At 38.3% G+C, this 20,599-nt stretch overlaps 1 protein-coding gene across 1 annotated transcript in view; it reads left to right on the top strand.

Moving 5' to 3' along the window:
* The window catches only part of SPTLC2 (serine palmitoyltransferase long chain base subunit 2), a 109,217-nt gene that overhangs the window by 8,194 nt on the left and 80,424 nt on the right, over positions 1-20,599 (top strand). Inside the window, exon 2 of the mRNA XM_081291284.1 lies at positions 20,182-20,376. Within this exon, the coding sequence (XP_081147410.1) occupies positions 20,182-20,376 (195 nt within the window). The remainder of the gene's footprint in view (positions 1-20,181; positions 20,377-20,599) is intronic.

Raw genomic sequence — 20,599 nt, 5'->3', positions numbered from 1 at the left:
AAAAAAAATATTTAGTTTTAAAGAGGATTTAGTTATAGGGGTAGTTAAATGGTAAAAAAAAAAAAAAATCCTTAGTCTTAATTGTTCTGTGCTTTTTGCCGTACTTTTAATATACCAACTGAATTTCAAAGTGTTCATTTTTAAGCAGAGGGGATACTGGGGATTGAACTCAGAGGCATTAGACCACTGAGCCAGATCCCCAGCCCTATTTTTAAAATTTTATTTAGAGGCAGGGTCTCATTGAGTTGCCTTGCTTTTGCTGAGGCTGGCTTTGAATTCATGATCCTCTTGCCTCAGCTTCCTGATCCACTGGGATTACAGGCATGTGCCTCTGCGCCTGGCCCAAGGTGTTCATTTTTTAATGTGTTCTGTTGTAAATCAGTCCTCTGCTTTCTGTTAATTTCTAAGTATAGTAAGACATGGAGTGGTACTGAGACTATGGGTGTGATCTAGCCTTCCTCCAAACAACACATATTGAGGTTAGGGAAATATTCAACAATTTTGTGATCTGAAAAGATTAGGAACTATTGTACAACGTAGTGACTTTTTACATGTGATGATTTTGAATTAGTCTAAATAAGCCTCTTTCTACCTAATTGGTAAGCCCCTAAGGCCAACATTTGAGATTTTTACTATTTATTTTGTACCTGGTATGTAATGGATCTCAGGAGATTGAAGGAACAGGTGGTAGTTGAAGCCATTGGTAAAGAAGATAGCAGAGGGCATTAAGCCAGAAGAGGAGGTAGCAGAGTTGAAGACTAGAGAATCTCTATTCCTGGGAGAAGACACACAGATGCAGCACACAAGCTGCTAGGGAAGGTGGATTGTGAAAACCTGGTTAGGAGGAATTGGTGTGAGAGGAGCTCAGGGAGACAGGCTGTTTCCTTAAGGAGGGTAGGCAGTGCCTTGGGGTGACAAGAAACCAAAGGTAGATAGTAGTAATAGGTATCATTTGCTGCAAACCTGCTGTGTGCCAGGTCCTCTCCTGGTTTCTTCATAGAATATTTTTTTTTTTTACTTTCTTTTTTTTTTTTAATTGGTTGTTCACAACATTACAAAGCTCTTGACATATCATATTTCATACATTAGATTGAAGTGGGTTATGAACTCCCAATTTTACCCCAAATGCAGATTGCAGAATCACGTCGGTTACACATCCACAATTTTACATAATGCCCTATTAGTAATTGTTGTATTAGAATATTTTTTTAATATGTATTTTTTAGTTGTTGATGGACCTTTATTTTATTCATTTATTTATATGTGGTGCTGAGAATTGAACCCAGTGCCTCACACATGTCAGGCAAGGGCTCTACCACTGAGCCACAACCCCATCCCTCTTCATCAACTCTTGACAAGAGCGTTGGTAGGTAAATAGTACCCCCATTTTACAGATAAGAAGACTGAAGTCAGACTACTGAATAACTGGCCCAGGGTCAGTAGTTAATCACTTGGAAGAGCTTGGGTTGTATTTAGGTTTGTCTGACTTAACTATGTCATTACAAGTGGCAATATAGAATTTACTGGTAATTTTTGAGAATTTAAATTAGTCATTTGGGATGATAATAGTTTTCATCTCTTGAGAGTTGGTTGCATAGGCTGGTCTTCTCTTGGAATTTTACTGATATGTCGTGGCCTCTCCCTACTGCATACCACACATACTAGAGAGAATATTTTGGAGCTTTGTGCAGATCACACAAGCTATTCCATGCTCTGAACTCATGAAGTGTCTCCTCCCTTTTCAGCAGGCAAATTTTGAAAATCAGGGAGCTCACATACGTAGCTCATGTAGATTAGACTAGAAAGTGCTTTCAAACCTAGCTGTAGAACTCACATATAGTTTGGCATGACCATTTTCTTGCTGACAGCCTCAAAACAGAGAATTGAGGAACATGTCAGTTAAGGGGCATCCTGTGCACATTGGAAACTGATGTCCACAGGGCAGTTATTGCCCTCACTTGCCACCTAAGCCTTCTCTGTAGCATTTTCCCATAACAGACAGATCTGTGACAGATGCAGAGTCAGGAAGCTTGAGAGCAGTTCTGCCACAGAAAGGGACTGGGCTGGGGCTCTCACAGTTCTGAGCTCTTCTTGCACCTCTAACATGCCCTGAGCCTGTAATGCCGCCTCCTCCAGTCTGTGCCCTCCATGAGTCTGCATTTGCAGAGGCAGCCCAGCGTGCACCCAATTCCCTTTTCTGGGAAAACTCCTTGCTGTGTAGGGTGGGACCCCTGGTAGTCACATCTGTGCTTTGTGACTGTAGGTTCTTTTTTTTTTTTTTTTTGTGACTGTAGGTTCTTGGTCTTACTGATTGGCACTGGTTAAACACCTTTGTCAAAGGTGACCCAACAACCCTCTGTCCTGGGGATTTAATTTTGATGTGGAAAGTCTAGAGGTTAGTGGACCATTAACACCTGGGAGAAACATTCATGACTCCTACTGTTGAGGCCTGAGAGCTTGCTAGTTTCTACCTTTCTGAAACACTTTTTTTTTTTTTTTTTTTTTTTTGTCAATGGACCTTTATTTTATTTATTTGTATGTGGTGCTTAGAATTGAACCCAGTGCCTCACACATGCTAGGCACACGCTCTACCACAGAGCCCCAGCCCAGTCCCTTTCTGAGACACTTTTGTTCATTGATTCTTCCCCACCTTCTTCTTTTGTGTATGCTTCATCCTTTCAGTAAATCAACTTTTGCTTAGGTTTGCTAGAGTTTGTTTCAATTACTCTTAAAATATGTTAACAGATACAGGTGCTATTCTTAGAAATTCTTAGAATTTCTGTTTTACAAATGGCTTTTGGTGTTATATCTAAAAAAAAAACCTTGCCTAACTCAAGACCACAAAAATTATCTCCATGTTTCTTCTAAAAGTTTTATATTTTGTGTTTTACATATAGACCTAGAACTTATTTGAGTTAATTTTTTTAATCAGGTATGAAGTGTGTTGAGGTTAATTTTTCCCCCATATAAATGTTTAAGTTCTGTTTGTTAAAAAGACCATTTTTGCTCCATTAAATGTCCATAGTATCTTTTTTAAATTTTTTTTTTAGTTGCTGATAGACCTTTATTTATTTATATGTGGTGCCAAGAACTGAACTCAGTGCCTCACACATGCCAGGCAAGTGTGCTACCGCTGAGCCACTGCTTCAGCCTGCTTCATTGTATCTTTGTAAAAAACTTTATATATTGTTTTTGGATTTTTATCAGGTTAGCATAACCTCTAAACTATGCTTCAAGATATTTTTTAAAGATGTTTTCCAACTTTGTCAATTTTATTCATTTGGAATATTGTTCATTATCTAGGATGAGGATGACCTGGTTCAAAATTATAAATAAGTATTTTTCTACATTGAGGGACATCAGACTGTGTGTGTGTGTGTGTGTGTGTGTGTGTGCGTGTGCGTGCGTACACACACACACATGTGTATGTGGGGTAGGCATGCTAGGCAAGCACTTGACTATGAGTTATATCCCTAGCCCTTTTTATTTTGAGACAGAGTCTCACTTAGTTGCCCGGGCTGGCCTTGTACATGTGATCCTCCTTTCTCAGCCTCCTAAGTTGCTTGGGTTATAGGCATATATGTAGGTTCTAGGCTGTAACCAGTGAGGGGCATCAGATCTTGATTGCCTGCTATAATTGGCCATTTGCTGAGTTCTTGTTAATACATATGAAGATAGAAACCCCCACCTGTAAAAAAATAAAATAAAAAATACAAATTAAATATTTGTATGCTAACTTTGGAGGCTCTTTTATGATAAAGAAAATCACAAAGTAAACAGAACAATAGATTTTTTAAAAAAATATTTATCTTTTTTAGTTTTTGGTGGACACAACATCTTTATTTGTATGTGGTGCTGAGGATAGAACCCAGTGCTGCTCGCATGCCAGGCGAGCCACACCCCCAGCCCCAACAATAGATTCTTTAATACAAGGTTTCAGGAAAATTTGACAATTTAAGGGAAAAATCTAGTTAGAGTTATTCTTCGTAACATATATGGCAGAGACTGCTAACTGGCCCCCAGTATACAGTCTGCCTCTCTTTAGTAGTTGAGTCTCCGAGTTTTAGGTAGCGCATGGACACTGAGCGGCAGTCTATATTTCCCAGTCTGTTTTACAGGCAGGAATAGCCATGTTATGAAATTCTGGTCAGTAGGAAGTGAACAGAGAGATTGTGGACCACTGCTACATTATAGCCTTTAAAACAGAAGAGGTTTTCCCTTTATTTCTCTTTCTTTCTTCTTGGGGAATAGAATGTAGATGTGGTTGCTGATGCAGATGCTAATGAAGACACCTTAAAAGAGGACAGAACAACAAAGACAACTCCGAGGTCCCTGATAACCCATCCACTCAGAATTGTTCATCTACGTTCATTCTTACATCAAAAAGAGATAGTTTCTGTCAGGTGTAGTAATACGTACCTGTGATCCTAGGGACTTGGGAGGCTGGACAGAAGGATTGAAAGTTCAAGGCCAGCCTCAGCAACTAGCAAGGCCCTAACAACTTAGCAAGACCCTGTCTCAAAAAAGGGGGTGGGGTTGTGGCTTAATGGTTAAGCACACTGGTACCAAAAAAAAAAAAAAAAAAAAAAAAAAGAAAGAAAGAAAGAAAAGAAAAAGAAATTGTTTCTATTTTATCTGAACAACTAATATTTTTTTTATATCACATTTGTAGCAATGAAAAGAAAACAAAAAAATGATCCTGAGTTTTCTGCTTCCGTGTCGTTTAATAGGGAGAGGCAAGCTATCACTTTCACAGTAATAATTAGATAAAATTATAACAGTTTTTCAAAGTAAGTTTTGAAGACATTAAAAAGCTGTCTTCAGTGCAAAGCAGTGAGCAGTAATGAACTAAAATTTCAGAGAGGAAGGAGCCTTTTATAGGGGAGCTGACATTGCCAGCCACTGTCTCTCACTGTGGTACTTGCAGAGTTTGAGCATGGGCTGATGAACGTGAGGCTTGTTCTAGGCAGGACTCTACCAAGAGAGAAAACCCAGCAGAGCTTATGACAACTCTATGGGCTGGCACAACACAATGAATTCTTGAAGAAACCCAAATATGTGGCCAGTTTTCTGCATAGGACATTCACTAAGTGCTGGACAGCCTGGAGGTCTTGACCTGAAAGGGCACTTGAAGTCAACACAATCTTATAGTGTTTAGCAGGTAACACCTGTAAGAAATCACAATAGATCCTACCCTTGACTTTCAGACCAACCAGACCCAGCTGTTCAGATAGAGGTGCTCAGCCCCATGCCATATCTGCCTCCTCTAAAGGTGAAAGTAACCTTGACTTTAGCCTCTGAAGGTCTTTTACAGACATTATCTAGCAATTAGTCAAAAACTTTGGCTTTCCCAAGAAGGAGGAACTAGAATGGAAGGATAGAAGACAGAGGCACCGGGCATAGTATTCCGTAGGTTCACCTCGTGACTTTAGCACTCCTAGACTTGGGAACTCTCTCACAACTTGATCTTCTCTTCCTTTAATTTATATTCCCAGGCATGAAGATTCCTCATATATAATTTTTTTTAACATTTTCAAAACTGCAAAAATAATTTTCTGATGTCAAAGCTTCTAGGAACTTGGCCCTATTCCACCAAGAAACTCAAAATTGTCATAGTTACTTCATTTAATTTTTACTTGTCCTACAAATATTTAATTTCTATCTATATTTCAAGAACTGTACTCAGTATTTGATGATACAAATAAGAGATTATCCTTAAATATTAATGTGATTTTGAGATAAAAGAATAAGTTGTTGGGCGCAGTAGTGCACGCCTTTATCCTAGCTACCTGGGAGGCTGAAGCAGAGGGACTACAAGTTCGAAGCTTGCCTGGGCAATTTAGCAAGACACTGTCTCAGAATAAAAAGGCCTGTGGATGGAGTTCAATAGTACAGCGTGCATGGGCTCAATCCTCAGTACCATTGAAAAAAAGAGAGAGAGATTTAAATATCAAAGTTAGGACTAGAATGTGGTTCTTTACATTTTTTTTTATTTATTGATATTTTTTAGGCATATTCCTGAAATTTCCTGTGGATCAGATTTTCCTCTAATTATTATTTTTTTTTTTTTTTAAAGAAAGAGAGAGAGAGAGAGAGGGAATTTTTTTTTAATATTTATTTTTAGTTTTTGGCGGACACAACATCTTTGTTGGTATGTGGTGCTGAGGATTGAACCCCGGGCCGCACGCATGCCAGGCGTGCGCGCTACCGCTTGAGCCACATCCCCAGCCCTCCTCTAATTATTTTAAAGGTACTTTAGCTTAACCCATTTTGCCTAGCATGTGTGAGGCACTGGGTTCAATCCTTAGCACCACATAAAAATAAACAAATAAAATAAGATCATTCTGTCAATCTACAACTACAAAAAAAAAAAAGGAAAAATTAAATAGAGTAACAAATGTGCTACTTCAAGTAATTTTAAAATAATGTTTGAATATTTATCATGTTTACAGAATTGAAATCTTGGGACTTAGTGGGTTAATCTGGTTGTTTTAAATCATGAGTAGCTTACTATTGGAATTGTACTTTCCACTCATCTCTCAGCTTATTTTACTAGTCAAAATGAGGTATTTTTGCTTCGTATTATTAGCTACACTTGTATTGAGATAAATGATTGTATAAGTTTTCTCTGCTTGAGAAATTGTTTTCTGCTAAGAAAATGTCTGTTTTTAGGAAATGAGGTTTAACACCAACTAATTTAGCTGTGCTGGAAATAACCTGCTTCTTTGCTTATATAAAAGCCAAACTTACAAGGGAAGCAATCAGAATATTACCCTGCATGCAACCCGCAGATCTCCAGCAGGTGGATTATTAGTCTAACCAGTCATCACAGCCTGGTTTCTCAGCCCTGCTTCTTGGCTTTTTAAATTAATGTGAGAAAAGAGAGGTGGCTACAAGTCCATGCCAGTAGGTGTCCTTTCCTTTGCCACACTTGCCTGGGTTTCACAGATTAAACCCTTGGTAAGACAGTGGGGAGTGAGGCTGCAGAAGGCATTCCTGGCCTTGCTACTCATTAAAAAGAGCTACTGTGGAGGTGACGGGGTGTACCGGGGTGTACCATTTTCAGACTGTCAAAACCTTCAATGGCCTCTTTGAACTCTTTCACAGCTGTCACTAATAAGGAAATTTAGACATCCCCTATTATTGTTTAACCACCTGAAAACCTGAAACACTAAACAATAAAGACGAAGCACTAAACAGTTTCTTTAACGGCATATATACCACCACTGTCCATTTCCTGTACATTTCTGTAATATTTTAAGGAACTAGTTTTTGCCAGTCAGCAAGTTCATATGAAATATCATGCTATAATTAATTTAAAAGTTAAATATAAACATATATATATATATATATATATATATATATATATATGCACATATACCCACACTGAACACTTATCTTCATCAAAATTCAACAGTTAGCTGGACGTGGTGGTACATACATATAATCCCAGTGGCTTGAGAGGCTGCAGCAGGATTGCAAGTTTCAAGGCCAGCTTCAGCAAAGTCCCTAAACAACTTAGTGAGACCTTGTCTCAAAAAACAAAACAAACAAACAAACAAAAAAAAACAAACGGGGGTGGGGGCTGGGGATTTGTATCAGTGTTAAGTACCCCTAAGTTCAATCCCCAGTACCAAAACAAAAAACAAACAAAAAGAACTCTGGTCACTTTGGCAGCACATATACTAAAATTGGAACAATACAGAGAAGATTGGCATGGCCCCTGCCCAAGGATGACACGCAAATTTGTGAAGTGTTCCATATTTTGTGCAAACCTTAAGAAAGTTATTTCACAATTGTATATTCTAAGAAAATAGACTCAAGATACAATAGGTAACACCCAATATTGAAATGTGACTTTCATACCAAAAAAAGTCAACAATTAGCTTATTGCTTTAGAGGTTGTTATGGTTTGGATGTGAGTTGTCTCCCCAAAAGTTCATATGTGCTGGACACAGTGGCACATGCATGTAATCCCAATGGCTGGGGAGACTGAGGCAGGAGGATCACAAGTTCAAAGCCAGAATCAGACAAAAGCAAGGCGCTAAGCAATTCAGTGAGACCCTGTTTCTAAATAAAGTACAGTACGGGGCTCAAGATGTGGCTCAGTCATTGAGTGCTTCTGAGTTCAATCCCTAGTACCCCCCCCTGCCCCCCGCCAAAAAAAATTTCATGTGTTAGGCCATGCAGGAATGTTCAGAGATGAAATGATTGGATTATGAGAGCTGTAACCTCATCAGTGGATTAATCCATTTGAATGGACTACTGGATGGTAACTGTAGGCAGGTGGGGCATGGCTAGAGGAAGTAAGTCACTGGGGGTGTGATCTTGACTATCTTGTAACTGGCTTCTCTCTTGCTCTCTGCTTCCTGGCTGCTATGAGCTGACAGCTTTCGAGCAATGAAGTTGGCCAACAGTAAGTAGACTGAACCTCTGAAGCCGTGAGCCCAAAATAAACTTTTCCTCCTTTAAATTCTTGTGAGGTATTTTGGTCACAGTGATGAAAAGCTGACTAACTCAGATTTTTTTTCTCTCATTTAAAAAAACACTCAAGTTATCATAGATGTATCGTTTCCTCTAGTAATACTTATTGAAACCTTAGTACGAGCTAGGCATGATCTGAGCACTAGAGGATACAGCATCCATGCTCCAGTGAGAGAGGCAGACAGTAAAAAGCGAATAGATATACTATGTCATACCAGGCAGTTTTTTAAAAAAATATTTATTTAGTTGTAGATGAACATACAGTATCTTTAGGTGGTGCTGAGGATCGAACTCAGTGCTTCATACATGCAAGGCAAGCACTTGACCACTAAGCTACAGCTCCAGCCCCAACACCAGGCAGTTTTAAGTGCTACAAAAAAGGGGGGAAAAAGAATTGAGGAAAGAGAGCATTTTAGACAGGGTGGTTTGGGACTACTTCTTTATAAAGAGTACTTTATATATTGTATATAAAGTATAAAGGGCGGGGTATATAGCTCAGTGGTTGAGTGCCCTAAGTTCAATCCACAGTACCAAAAACCAACCAACCAACCAAAAAAATTATTTAAAGAAAAACTCAGAAGGCTAGGTGTTGCAGGGTCAGTCTCTGCAAGCACCCCCGACTTTATAAAGAAAGAGTACTTTATATGTTGTAGATATTGTCTTATCTGCTAGATGATTTGCAAAACTTGTCTACTATTCCATAGGCTATTTTTTTTCTTTTCTTTTTTTGTACTGGGGATTTAATTCAGGGGCACTTGACCACTAAGCCACATCCCCAGCCCTATTTTGAATTTTATTTAGAGACAGAGTCTCACTGAGTTGCTTAGTGCCTTGCTTTTGCCGAGGCTGGCTTTGAACTCGCAATCCTCCTGCCTCAACCTTCACAGGTGCTGGGATTATAGGCATGAGCCACCATACCCTGCTCTTTTTACTTTCTTGATGTTGTTTTTTGAAGGACAGAAGTTTAAATTGTTGTTGTTGTTGTTGTTATTTTGTGTGTGTATGTTATTTGGGATTCAGCCCAGGGCCTCACACATGCTAAGCAAGCATTCAATCACTGAACTGCACCCTTCGCACAGTTTTTTTGAGGTAGTAGGTCCAAATTAGTTCTTTTGCACATGGATATCCAATTATTCCTATATCACTTTTTAAAAAGACTATTCTTTCTCCCTTGAGTTATCTTGGATATCTTGTCAAAAATAATTATAAATGTAAATAAAAAATAATTATAAATTTTATTTCTAGACTCAAAATTCTATTCTGTTGCTATATATGTCTGTCTTTCCTAGTACCACATTATTTTGATTACTGTGGTCTTATAGTAAATTTTGCAGTTGAGAAATTTGTTCTCCACTTTTTTCTTTTCAAGATTTTCTCTCTTCTGAGTCTCTCATCTTTCCATATGAATTTTAGGATTAGTTTGTCAATGTCACCAAAAAAATCAGCTTGGATTTTTGTATTGAATCTATAGGTCAGTTAGGGAGTCTTTCCATTATAATGACTTTCCAATCCATGAATATAAAAAATCTTTTCATTTATTTAAATCTTCTTTAATTTCTTTCAACAGTGTTTTGTAATTTGTACTGAGAAGTCTTGCACTCTGTGTGTGTGTGTGTGTGTGTGTCTGAGAGACAGAGAGAGAGAGAGAGAGACACACACACACACACACACACACACACACACACACACAGATAGGGGATTGAATCCATTAAGATATATCCCCAGCCCTTTTTCAATTTTATTTTGAAAAAGGGTCTTGCTAAGTTGCCCAGGCTGGCCTTGAACTTAGTAGCCTCCTGCTGAAGCATCTGGAATAGCTGGGATTTATGGTGTATAGCACCACATCTGGCTTGTACTTATCTGATTAATTTTTTCCCCTAAGTATTGTAGCATTTTTTATTCTTGGGCATTTTATGTAATCAAATTTATCAACCTTCATTTGTACTTTGACAGTTTTAGGAAAATAATTTTCTTAAGGTCATAAAGATTTCTCCTGTACATTACAGTTTTGAATTTTTTGGCTTTCACATTTGGATATTTAATAACCTAGAATTGATTTTACAGAATGGTGTCAAGTGAGGATCTATTTTTACTTTTGTTGCACTTGAAAAATCATGTGTTTTAGTACCAATAACAGGAATTCCAGGGGCTGCAGTTGTGGCTTAGTGGTAGAGCGCTTGCGTGGCAAATGTGAGACCCTGGGTTCGATCCTTAGCACCGCAAATAAATAAATAATAAATAAATAATCCATATACAACTAAAAAAAATTGTTTTTAAAAAAAGGCATTCTATCCCCGTAAGTGGAAGTACCGCCACTATCATCTATGAGAGTCCATGGTCACAGTGTACTTTTTTCTGGGTTTTTGTTTCATTTCTCTACTGTTTGATTGAAATCATAAACCCATACTGTAGTTATGAGGTCAGTCTTACTACCAAATGAAGGTGATTTCCTTACCATTTGTCTTTAAAGTCTTAAGACTAGCTTGATATATTTCTTGGATCTTTGCTTTTCTACGTGAGTTTTAGAATTAATTTGTTAAGAAAGAAAGAATGAGAAAATAAGAGAGACAGACAGGGAGAGACAGAGACAGGGTAGGATTTAAGTGGAATTGCTTTGCCTTAAAGGGAACCCAAAACAATTCTATAAAACATTATGTTGTTTGAGATTATGGTTTGTTTACTTAAAGATGAGATTGGAATACTTAAATTATAGTGAGCAAATTTTAGAAATCAATTAACCTTTAAAAATATCTCTAAATTCTCCTTTAATTAATTTATTTATTTTAAAGAGAAAAGGCTTGTTTTGGCCTACAGTTTGGGAGGTTCCAGGCCATGGTCAGTAGGCCCCATTGTCTTAGGCGCTGGCTGAGGCAGCACATTGTGATGGATCAAAACTCCTAACCCATCACTGGGAAACAAAAGAGGATAGGAGGAAGGATCCAGGGTACTGCAGTCCCCTTCAAAGGCATGCCCCCAGTGACATAAAGGCCTCTCATTAACTCCCTCCTGGGGTGCTACCTCCTGGTAGCACCAAGCTGGGGACCAAGCCTTTAACATGAGCCCTTGTGGGATATTCTAGATTCAGATGGCGTTCTGGGGCCATTCTGCCTGCCTCTGTCCCCCAAAGGTCCGTGTCGATCTTACAATTCATCCTTTTCATTCCCAAAGTCTCAACTGTTCCACCACTGCTGAAAAGCCCAAGTCTAAAGTCTCTTCTAAGACACAGGTGATCTCATCTTGAGGCCCTGTGGAAACCAAAGAAAGTTAGATGCTTCTAAGATACAGTGTGGCACAGGAATAGAGAATACATTCCTATTCCAAAAGGAAAAAATGGGAAAATACCAAGGATGGATAGGACCAAAGCAAGACCCAAACCCAGCAGGGCCAAACATTTAATCCCAGCTCTGTGTCCAAACCCCTGGGTGTTATGTGGGCTTCCTAGGGGTTTGGAGAGCCCAGTCTCTATGGCCTTGCTGGTTATAGCCCATAAAGCCACCTCTGTCAGCTGGCTTTTCACACTGCCTGCTGTTTCCCTTGGCAGGTGCTCTACATTGTTGGCGTATCTGTCTTCTTGGGGTCTCCATTGGAGACTCAGCTTCACTTTCAGACCTCCACACATTGACTGACTTGTCAGGGGCTGCTTGCAGAGACTCTGACCCTGAACACACTACCTGGCCTTCTGAGTTTTCCTTTGAAATTTATATATTTTTTTTGGTTGGTTGGTTGGTTTTTGGTACTGTGGATTAAACCCAGGACATTCAACCATTAAGCTATATCCTCAGCCCTTTTTATTTTTTATTTTGAGACAGGGTCTCACTAAGTTACTTAGGACCTCATTGCTGAGGTGAGCTTTGAACTTTTGATCTTCCTGCGTCAACCTTCCAAGTCACTGAGATTATAGGCATGTGCCATCATGTCAGCTTCCTTTGAAGTCTTACTTAGAAGCCTCCAAGATCCTCTAAGTCTTGAAGTCTGTGTACCAGCAAAACAGGTATTCTGTGGTTAATGTCATGGCTACAGTGGCCTCTGAGTGCCTTTCTATTATTTTATAGAATGATATTCTGATCATAATCTAATAAATATATATTTTTAAAGTGAAGTCTCACATCTCAAACTTTTTTTGGCAGGGGGAGAGGTACTGGGGATTGAACTCATGGGCACACAACCAGTAAGCCACATCCCCAGTCCTCTTTTGAATTTTATTTAGAGACAGGGTCTCACTGAGTTGCTTAGCGCCTTGCGTTTGCTGAGGCTGGCTTTGAAGTTGTGATCCTCCGGCCTCAGCCTCTTGAGCCTCTGGGATTATAGGTGTATACCTGGTGAAGCCTCACTTCTCAGAATTTATTCTTTGGAAAAAATAAGTATAAGGAGATACAAAGTACTTATACATTGGTAGTATTGGGAAAAGCCTAAATATTATGAGTGGGAATTCATTAATTTGCCATATATCTCTATTGTGGAATTTAGGCATCCTTTAAAAGAATGATATTTGCCTATATTGACTAGCAATAGAATATATTAATAATATGGGGAAAAGATTATAAAACATGTAGTGTGATTTATGTGAAATTATACATTTCCCATAAATGTAGAAAAAAATTATACATCTCTATGTATATATATCTGTGTATATGATATATGTATTATATATGGAAGATGTACATCAAAATGTTATAGTGGTTATTTTTGAGCTGTAGAATTTCAGGAGATATTTGTTTTCTTTATATTTTAATTTGTTGATTCAATTTTCTCCAATTATGTTATTTTTTCTAACTCCCATTTTTTTTTAAAGAGAGAGGGAGAGAGAGAATTTTAATATTTATTTATTTTTTTATTTTATCGGCAGACACAACATCTTTGTTTGTATGTGGTGCTGAGGATCGAACCCGGGCCGCATGCACACCAGGCGAGCACGCTACCTCTTGAGCCACATCCCCAGCCCTCTAACTCCCATTTTTAAATATAAAACAATATTAAATTATGCTTATTTTACAGGAGAAATACCACATGTGTTCATTTTAAGTTTTATTGAAAAATATACAAATGTTCAACAATACTTGTTTTCACAACTAAAAGAATGCACAATTTTTTAGGTAGGTAATATCTGATAAGTTGTATAATTCAAGTGTTAGACCATCAAAGATGAAATTCTCCCTATTGAAATTAAGTCTCCATGAGGGAGGGTTGTTGGGTCCCTTTTGACAAAGTGTTTAACCACTCAAAACCAAGAACCTACAGTCACAAAGCACAGATGTGACTACCAGGGGTCCCACCCTGCACAGCAAGGAGTAAACTCAGAGAAGGGAATTGGGTGCACGCTGGGCTGCCTCTGCAAATGCAGACTCATGGAGGGCACAGACTGGAGGAGGCAGCATTACAGGCTCAGGGCATGTTAAGAGATGCAAGAAGAGCTCAGATGAAGAGGCAGAATTTGTGGCAGAACTGCTCTCCAGCTTCAGGACTCTGCATCTGTCACAGATCTGTCTGTTATGGGAAAATGTTACAGAGAAGGTTCAGGTAGTAAGTGAGGGCAGTAACTGCCCTGTGGACATCAGTGCCCAGTGTGCACAGGATGCCCCTCAACTGACATGTTCCTTAATTCTCTTTTGAGGCTGTCAGCAGGAAAATGGTCATGCCAAACTATACTGTGAGTTCTACAGCTAGGTTTGAAAGCACATTCCAGTCCAGTCCACATGAGCTATGTATTGACAAAAATTAGGAAATTTATCCTGATTGCAAGAAAAAACATGAGCCTCCTGATTTTCAAACTTTGCTGCTGAAAAGAGAGGACACTCTGGAAACATGGGTTCAGAGCATGGAATAGCTTGTGTGATCTGCACAATGCTCCAAACTATTCTCTCTAGTATGTGTGGTATGCAGTAGGGAGAGGCTAGGACATTTCAGTAAAATTCCAAGAGAAGACAGTTTTCAGCAGAACTAAATTTTAAGGAACAACAGAATATAGCTCTTGGAGATGAACGGGGTTCATTTAATGCAAAAGACAGGATTATAGTTTTTTGCTAGAGAATAATGGATGGTTCATATTGGACATTGTTTTTAAAATAATGTTCCAAACCATCCAGCAGCTGGGCAGGTTCTGTTATCTTAGCCTTCACCTGGAATGTGTTCATTTGCTTAAGGAAATCATGCTTATATGATTTTGTATTTGTATCAGAAAAATATGCTTTACCATTGTTTCATCATTATGTAGTTACTCTGACCTTTCAAGGTATTCTTTTTTAAAAAAAATATTTTTAGTTGTAGATTTATTTATTTATTTTATTTATTCATTTTGATGTGGTGCTGAGGATCAAACCCAGTGCCTTACACAAGCTAGGCAAGTGCTCTACCACTGAGCTACAATTCCAGCCTCCTTTCATGGTATTCTTGAAACCTTTATTCAGAATAATTCCTTCTAAGGCATTTTACAGTGTAATTAAAGCTTGTTGTCCGCCCCCCCCAGATTAAAGAGACAATTATCCCCCTCCCAAATTAAAAAGCCTAAATATTATCCAGTCCAAGATTTTATTTTACTGTAAAGGTCCATAGGACAATTGGCAGACTCAATTTTAAGTTTTTGAATTTATATTAGCATGTATCAATTTCCTTATTTTGGGTAATTATGCTATAGTGAGAAAATTACCCACTCCCCATTTTTGTTTTGTTTTGAACAGTATTGATGATTGAGCCTAGTGGTACTCTACCACTGAACTAAATACTCAGTCTTTAATTTGGGGGGATACCAGGGATTGAACCCAGGGACACTTAACCACTGAGGCAAATCTCCAGTCATTTTATTGTTGTTTAATGTTTTATTTATTTGTTTGTTTGTTTATTTGGTACTGGGAATTGAACTCAGGGGCATTGGCCACTGAGCCACATCCCCAGCCCTATTTTGTATTTTATTTAGAGACAGGGTCTCAGTGAGTTGTTTAGTGCCTCACCTGGCCATTGCTGAGGCTGGCTTTGAATTCCTGATTCTCCTGTCTCAGCCTCCCGAGCTGCTAGGATTACAGGTGTGTGCCACCATGCCCAGCTTAATGTTTTGAGACAGGATCTTGCTCCGTTACTTGTAACTCCCATGAATTTTAACTTGTGTGTATATTGTATTTTATACTTGCCTCAAGACATACATTTTCAGTCTCCTCCAAATTCCCTGGTGCCAGAGCCTGAAGTGGTGGCATACACCTGTAATCAAAGTCACTTGGGAGGCTTAGACAGGAGAATTCCAAGTTCAAGGCCAGCCTGGGCAATTTAGCAAGACTCTTTCTCAATTTTTTAAAAAAGGACCTGGAATGGGGCTGGGGCTATGGTTCAGTGGTAGAGTGCTTGCCTAGCGCATGTGAGGCCCTGGTTTTGATCCTCAGAACCACATATAAGTAAAGGTATTCTATGCAACTGCAACTAAAGAAGAATAAGAAGAAGAAGAAAAAAAGGACCCGGGATGTAGCTCAGTGGTAAAGTGCCCCTGGGTTCAATCCTGATCGCATGGGCTGGGGGGGGTGGGTGTTTGTGGGGGGTGTAAGACAACAACAAACAATTCCCTGGTGCCAAATGAAATAAGACAACAACAAACAATTCCCTGGTGCCAAACAAGATGATCTTGAACAAAGGCACAAAGTTCATTACTAGTTCTGAGTGGAAGTAGAAAATGAAGTAGAGTTGAAGATGATTGATTCCAAACTTGGGCTGCTGGGCAGATTGCATGGTGATGCTCTTGACCAAAACAGGTAACTCAAGGGGAGGATCAGATTTTAATTGAGGGAAGGGTTAGGATGGTGAGATAAGAAGTTTAGCTTTAGATTTGTTGAGTTTCCAGTGCCCATGGGATCTAAAAGCTGATTAGAAGGCAGGTAAGTATGTAAATGGGAAGTTCTGGAAAGAAATTTGGGATTTCAGTGTATATTATATATTCATTAACATGTAAGGTGTATTTGAGAACTAATAAGTAGATGAGGATTTGCTGGATGTTATAACAGTGGGCATGCTCTGCTTCTAACTCTGTTATAGTCCAAATAGTGGATAAAATCAGTGGCAAAACAGTATGCATGTTTTAAAAGTAAAACAAAAAGTGAAAACTCAGTAATATGTACTTATTGAAAAAAAAAAGAGAGAAAAATCAAACTGGTTTACAAGATTGTGAGAAGTATCCTTTCTTCCCCCATCCCATTTCCTACTCTAATTCCTTGGTCTCTTTTCAGACCATTTTACGGCATATACGTATTACGGTTGCTCTTTTGCTTATATTTTTCCATTATTGCTTTGGTCACGAGTGACTTTCCAGCCTCTTAGTAACATGTTGACAGTCTAGAGGCACATGGATAAAATACTGTTTGATTTTTTTTCTCTCCCATTGCCCTGTAATGTGTTTTTTTTTTCTTGTTTGTTTGACTTTTGATACCAAGGATTGAACCTAGGGGAGCCTAACCACTGAGCCATATCCCCAGCCCCCTCCCCTCCCCCCTTTTAAACATCTATTCCTCTAGTTATGGGTTGACACAATACCTTTATTTATTTATTTATATTTATGTGGTACTGAGGATCAAACCCAGTGCCCCATGCATGCTAGGCAAGTGCTTCACCTCCAAGCCACACTCCAGCCCCCAGCTCCAGCCATTTTATATTTTATGTAGAGACAGAGTCTTGCTGAGTTGCTTAGGGCCTTACTTTGCTAAGGCTGGCTTTTAACTCACCATCCACCTGCCTCAGTCTCCCAAGCACTGGGATTACAGGTGTGCACCATCACTAGAATAGTGTGTTTTATGGTGGTGTGCTTGTAGTGTTGACTTAGAAAGTTTCTTCCTTTACCATTTTATTTTATTTTATTTTATTTTATTTGGCTACCAGGGATTGAACTCAGGGGCACTCAACCACTGAGCCACATCCCCAGCCCTATTTTGTGCTTTTATTTAGAGGTAGGGTCTCACCAAGTTGCTTAGTGCCTTGCTATTGTTGAGACTGGCTTTGAACTTGCAATCCTCCTGCCTCAGCCTCCTGAGCCCCTGGGGTTATAGGAGTGTGCCACCGTGCCCGGGTCACATTTTCTTGATTAGTAAAATTACTGTTCAAGCGAACATACCTTGACATTCATTGGAGTTCTTAAATCTCCCTTGTGTTGTATAATGGGAACATAGTACCACATTCTTGTCTGTTTACCATGAGCATTTCTGTTTACTGTTTTTCCAACCTGGAGGGAGTGATATACTAGTATTTTCTTTGATTACCTTGTTGATAGTATAACTATTAAGTTAGAATGACTGAAAGACTTATTAAGAGACCTCCTGTTAAATCTAGAATTTGAAATACCGTGAAAGAGTTTGTAGCATATGTCTTTTTTAGAGTCAGCCTGATTTCATTGACAGTCCGCTTGAGACTAAAACACATCAGATCTGGGTTCTAGAAATGCCCTCCTATTAATTGATCACTGTAACTTAGTCCCTTCTTTGCCAGGGTACTTGTTTTGAAAGAGCAAAGAGCATGGTGCATATTTTCATTTACACATATTTACTGCATTCCTATGAGATGTCATTTTCTGTAATAGTAATAACAGGAAGTGTTATTAAGCAAGTGTTAACTCTTTGTTAACCATAAATACTCTTCTGGATGCTATGGGTGCAGTAATGTACAAAATGGGCCTGGTGCTTTCCCTCATGGGTTAATATATATTTTAAGATGGTGAGACCCTTATTTTGAATCTTGTGAGAGGTAAAATATAACAGAACAAATAATTTTGTTCTTCCTGACTTCTAAGACTTTTTCTCCTGTGAGAGTTTGCCTATCACCTGGTCTGTCCATTCTGGCACTACATGATCAGGTTTGCTAGTGTTTCACTTAAGCCACACTCCTGGTCACTTTGTAGTTGAATCTTAGTTCTTTTAAAAACACTTGATTTTAAGTAAGGCTTCAATAGAACGATACAGTATTTAAAAACAAACTAATGGACTGGGGGTGCGGGTCAGTGGAGAACACTTTAAATAAGAAAACGGAAAGCATAATGGTTTAACTGATTGCTTCCTAGATAATCCAACCTACAGTATGAAATTTATTAGTCCTGAAGTTCTGGGTGTATCTGAAATAAAGGCAGATTTCTTTACAAGAAATTCACCCACTGCATTCCCAACATGTAAGTTGGCAGCACATTGGTTAGAGATGATGGAGTACTGTAACTCTGCTGGCATTTTAATAATACGGATAAGCCTCAGCCTTCCAAGTAGCTGGTACTAGAGGCACATGCCACTGTACCCAGCTTAAATGATTTTCTATCTTTAGATATGGGTTCATTTCTAGCATTTCTTTTCTAAACATGTTACAAGTATATTCTTGCGTGAAAGTTTAAGTATTAAATATTGATACAAACTTTCAGGCTTTGGGGGAAAAGACTACTGAATACCTAACTTAGTTTTATAAATAGTTCTCAGAAGTTCTTTTACTTAGACCAACAAATTAAATCAGCACCTCCAAATTCCATCTGTCATGCCTATCTGAATGCTTTTCCTTTGTCAAGTACAATTCTTGTCTTTTTTCAAACTCTTAAATTTGGAAGCATTTTGGCAGGTTTCTAAAACTAACATTACTAGGATATTATATTCTCAAGTGTCTTGATATGTATTAATATGTGAAAATCAATTTGTATAGCCTGAGAGGGCAAGAAAGGATCTTTTATTCCTTAGAGTCTGCTCAAAACTAGTATAATACTTAATTGACAACTTGCTCCTTTTTTTTTTTCTTATGGTACTGGGGATTGAATCCAGAGGTGCTTTATCACTGAGCCGCATCCCCAGTCCTTTTTATTTTTTATTTTGAGTACAGGTCTTGATAAGTTACTGAGGCTGGCCACCTTCCTGTCTCAGTTTCCCATGTTGCTGGGATTATAGGCATGGGCGACCATGCCCCACTTGCTCTTAATAATTTTGATTGACTATCTTTATTAAAGCCAGCTGTTGTAAAATTAAGATTAAAGTTCCAAGGAGCTGGAATAATTGGCCGTGCCACTGCAGCTGGCTTTCTTTCTTCTGCTTACGGTGTTGGCCCACACTTACCTAAGCACTTGAGTTTTGTGTATATCTTACTCCTGTTATCACTGACAAAGGTTCATGAGAACCAGGTGTTTCCACAGTAGCTTAGTGCTGATAATTATTTGGAATGATATGAGTGGCCTTAAATACATATGGTAGTAAAACATCTGCAAATATTTTTGTTTGGAAAACCTAATTTACTTTTGAACTTTTGGTCATTTCATTGGTTAGCTAATAACAGTGTTTTCAGAGTAAACTGTCTCTTTTATTTATGAGAACAAATAAAATTATGTTTTCTGAAATAGCATTTTAGAATCTTTCAGAAAATCCAATTATAAAAAATCTAGTGTTAGCTATTTTTAGTTCTTTTCACATTTTTTAACTCTTCATGTGAAGTGCATATGATTTATAAATTTCTTTTTATATATATATATATTTTAGTTGTAGATGGGTACAATACCTTTATTTATTTATTTTTTATGTGGTGCTGAGGATCAAACCCAGTGTCTCACACTTGCTAGGCAATCACTCTACCACTGAAATACAACCCCAGCCCTATAAATTATTTCTATTAAAAACAAGTAGACCCTACTTAGATCTTAGAGTTTCATTGGACTATACAGTTTTCAAGGTATCTTTTTCTTCTCATGATTGAAGTAAACCTTTTTAACTTCCCTTTTAGATCCATCATGTTACAGAAAATGGAGGACTATATAAAAGACCGTTCAATGAAGCTTTTGAAGAAACGCCCATGCTGGTTGCCGTGCTCACATATGTGGGCTATGGGGTGCTTACCCTCTTTGGATATCTTCGGGATTTCCTGAGGCACTGGAGAATTGAAAAGTGTCATCATGCAACAGAAAGAGAAGAACAAAAGGTAATTGTTAGAGTCTTTGATTCTTTAAATAGAATTCTTTTATAAAAATATTAGTATTTTCACACAATTTTTCCTTAGAAATTTGGATACGTGATAAAATCAATATTCCAAATGCAGTTAAGTGAAAACATTTTACAAAGAAAGCTGGAAATAAGATTAGAGGGGTGGAGAAATCAAAGCATTTGACATGTTTTTAGTTTAATTACTCTAAGAATGAAATGAA

The sequence above is a fragment of the Spermophilus citellus genome (assembly GCF_964194105.1).
Source record: "Spermophilus citellus genome assembly, chromosome: 4".
NCBI classification, from domain to species: domain Eukaryota; kingdom Metazoa; phylum Chordata; class Mammalia; order Rodentia; family Sciuridae; genus Spermophilus; species Spermophilus citellus.
Note: the sequence above shows the minus strand (reverse complement) of the source record. Positions and strands in the feature narration are given on the sequence as shown.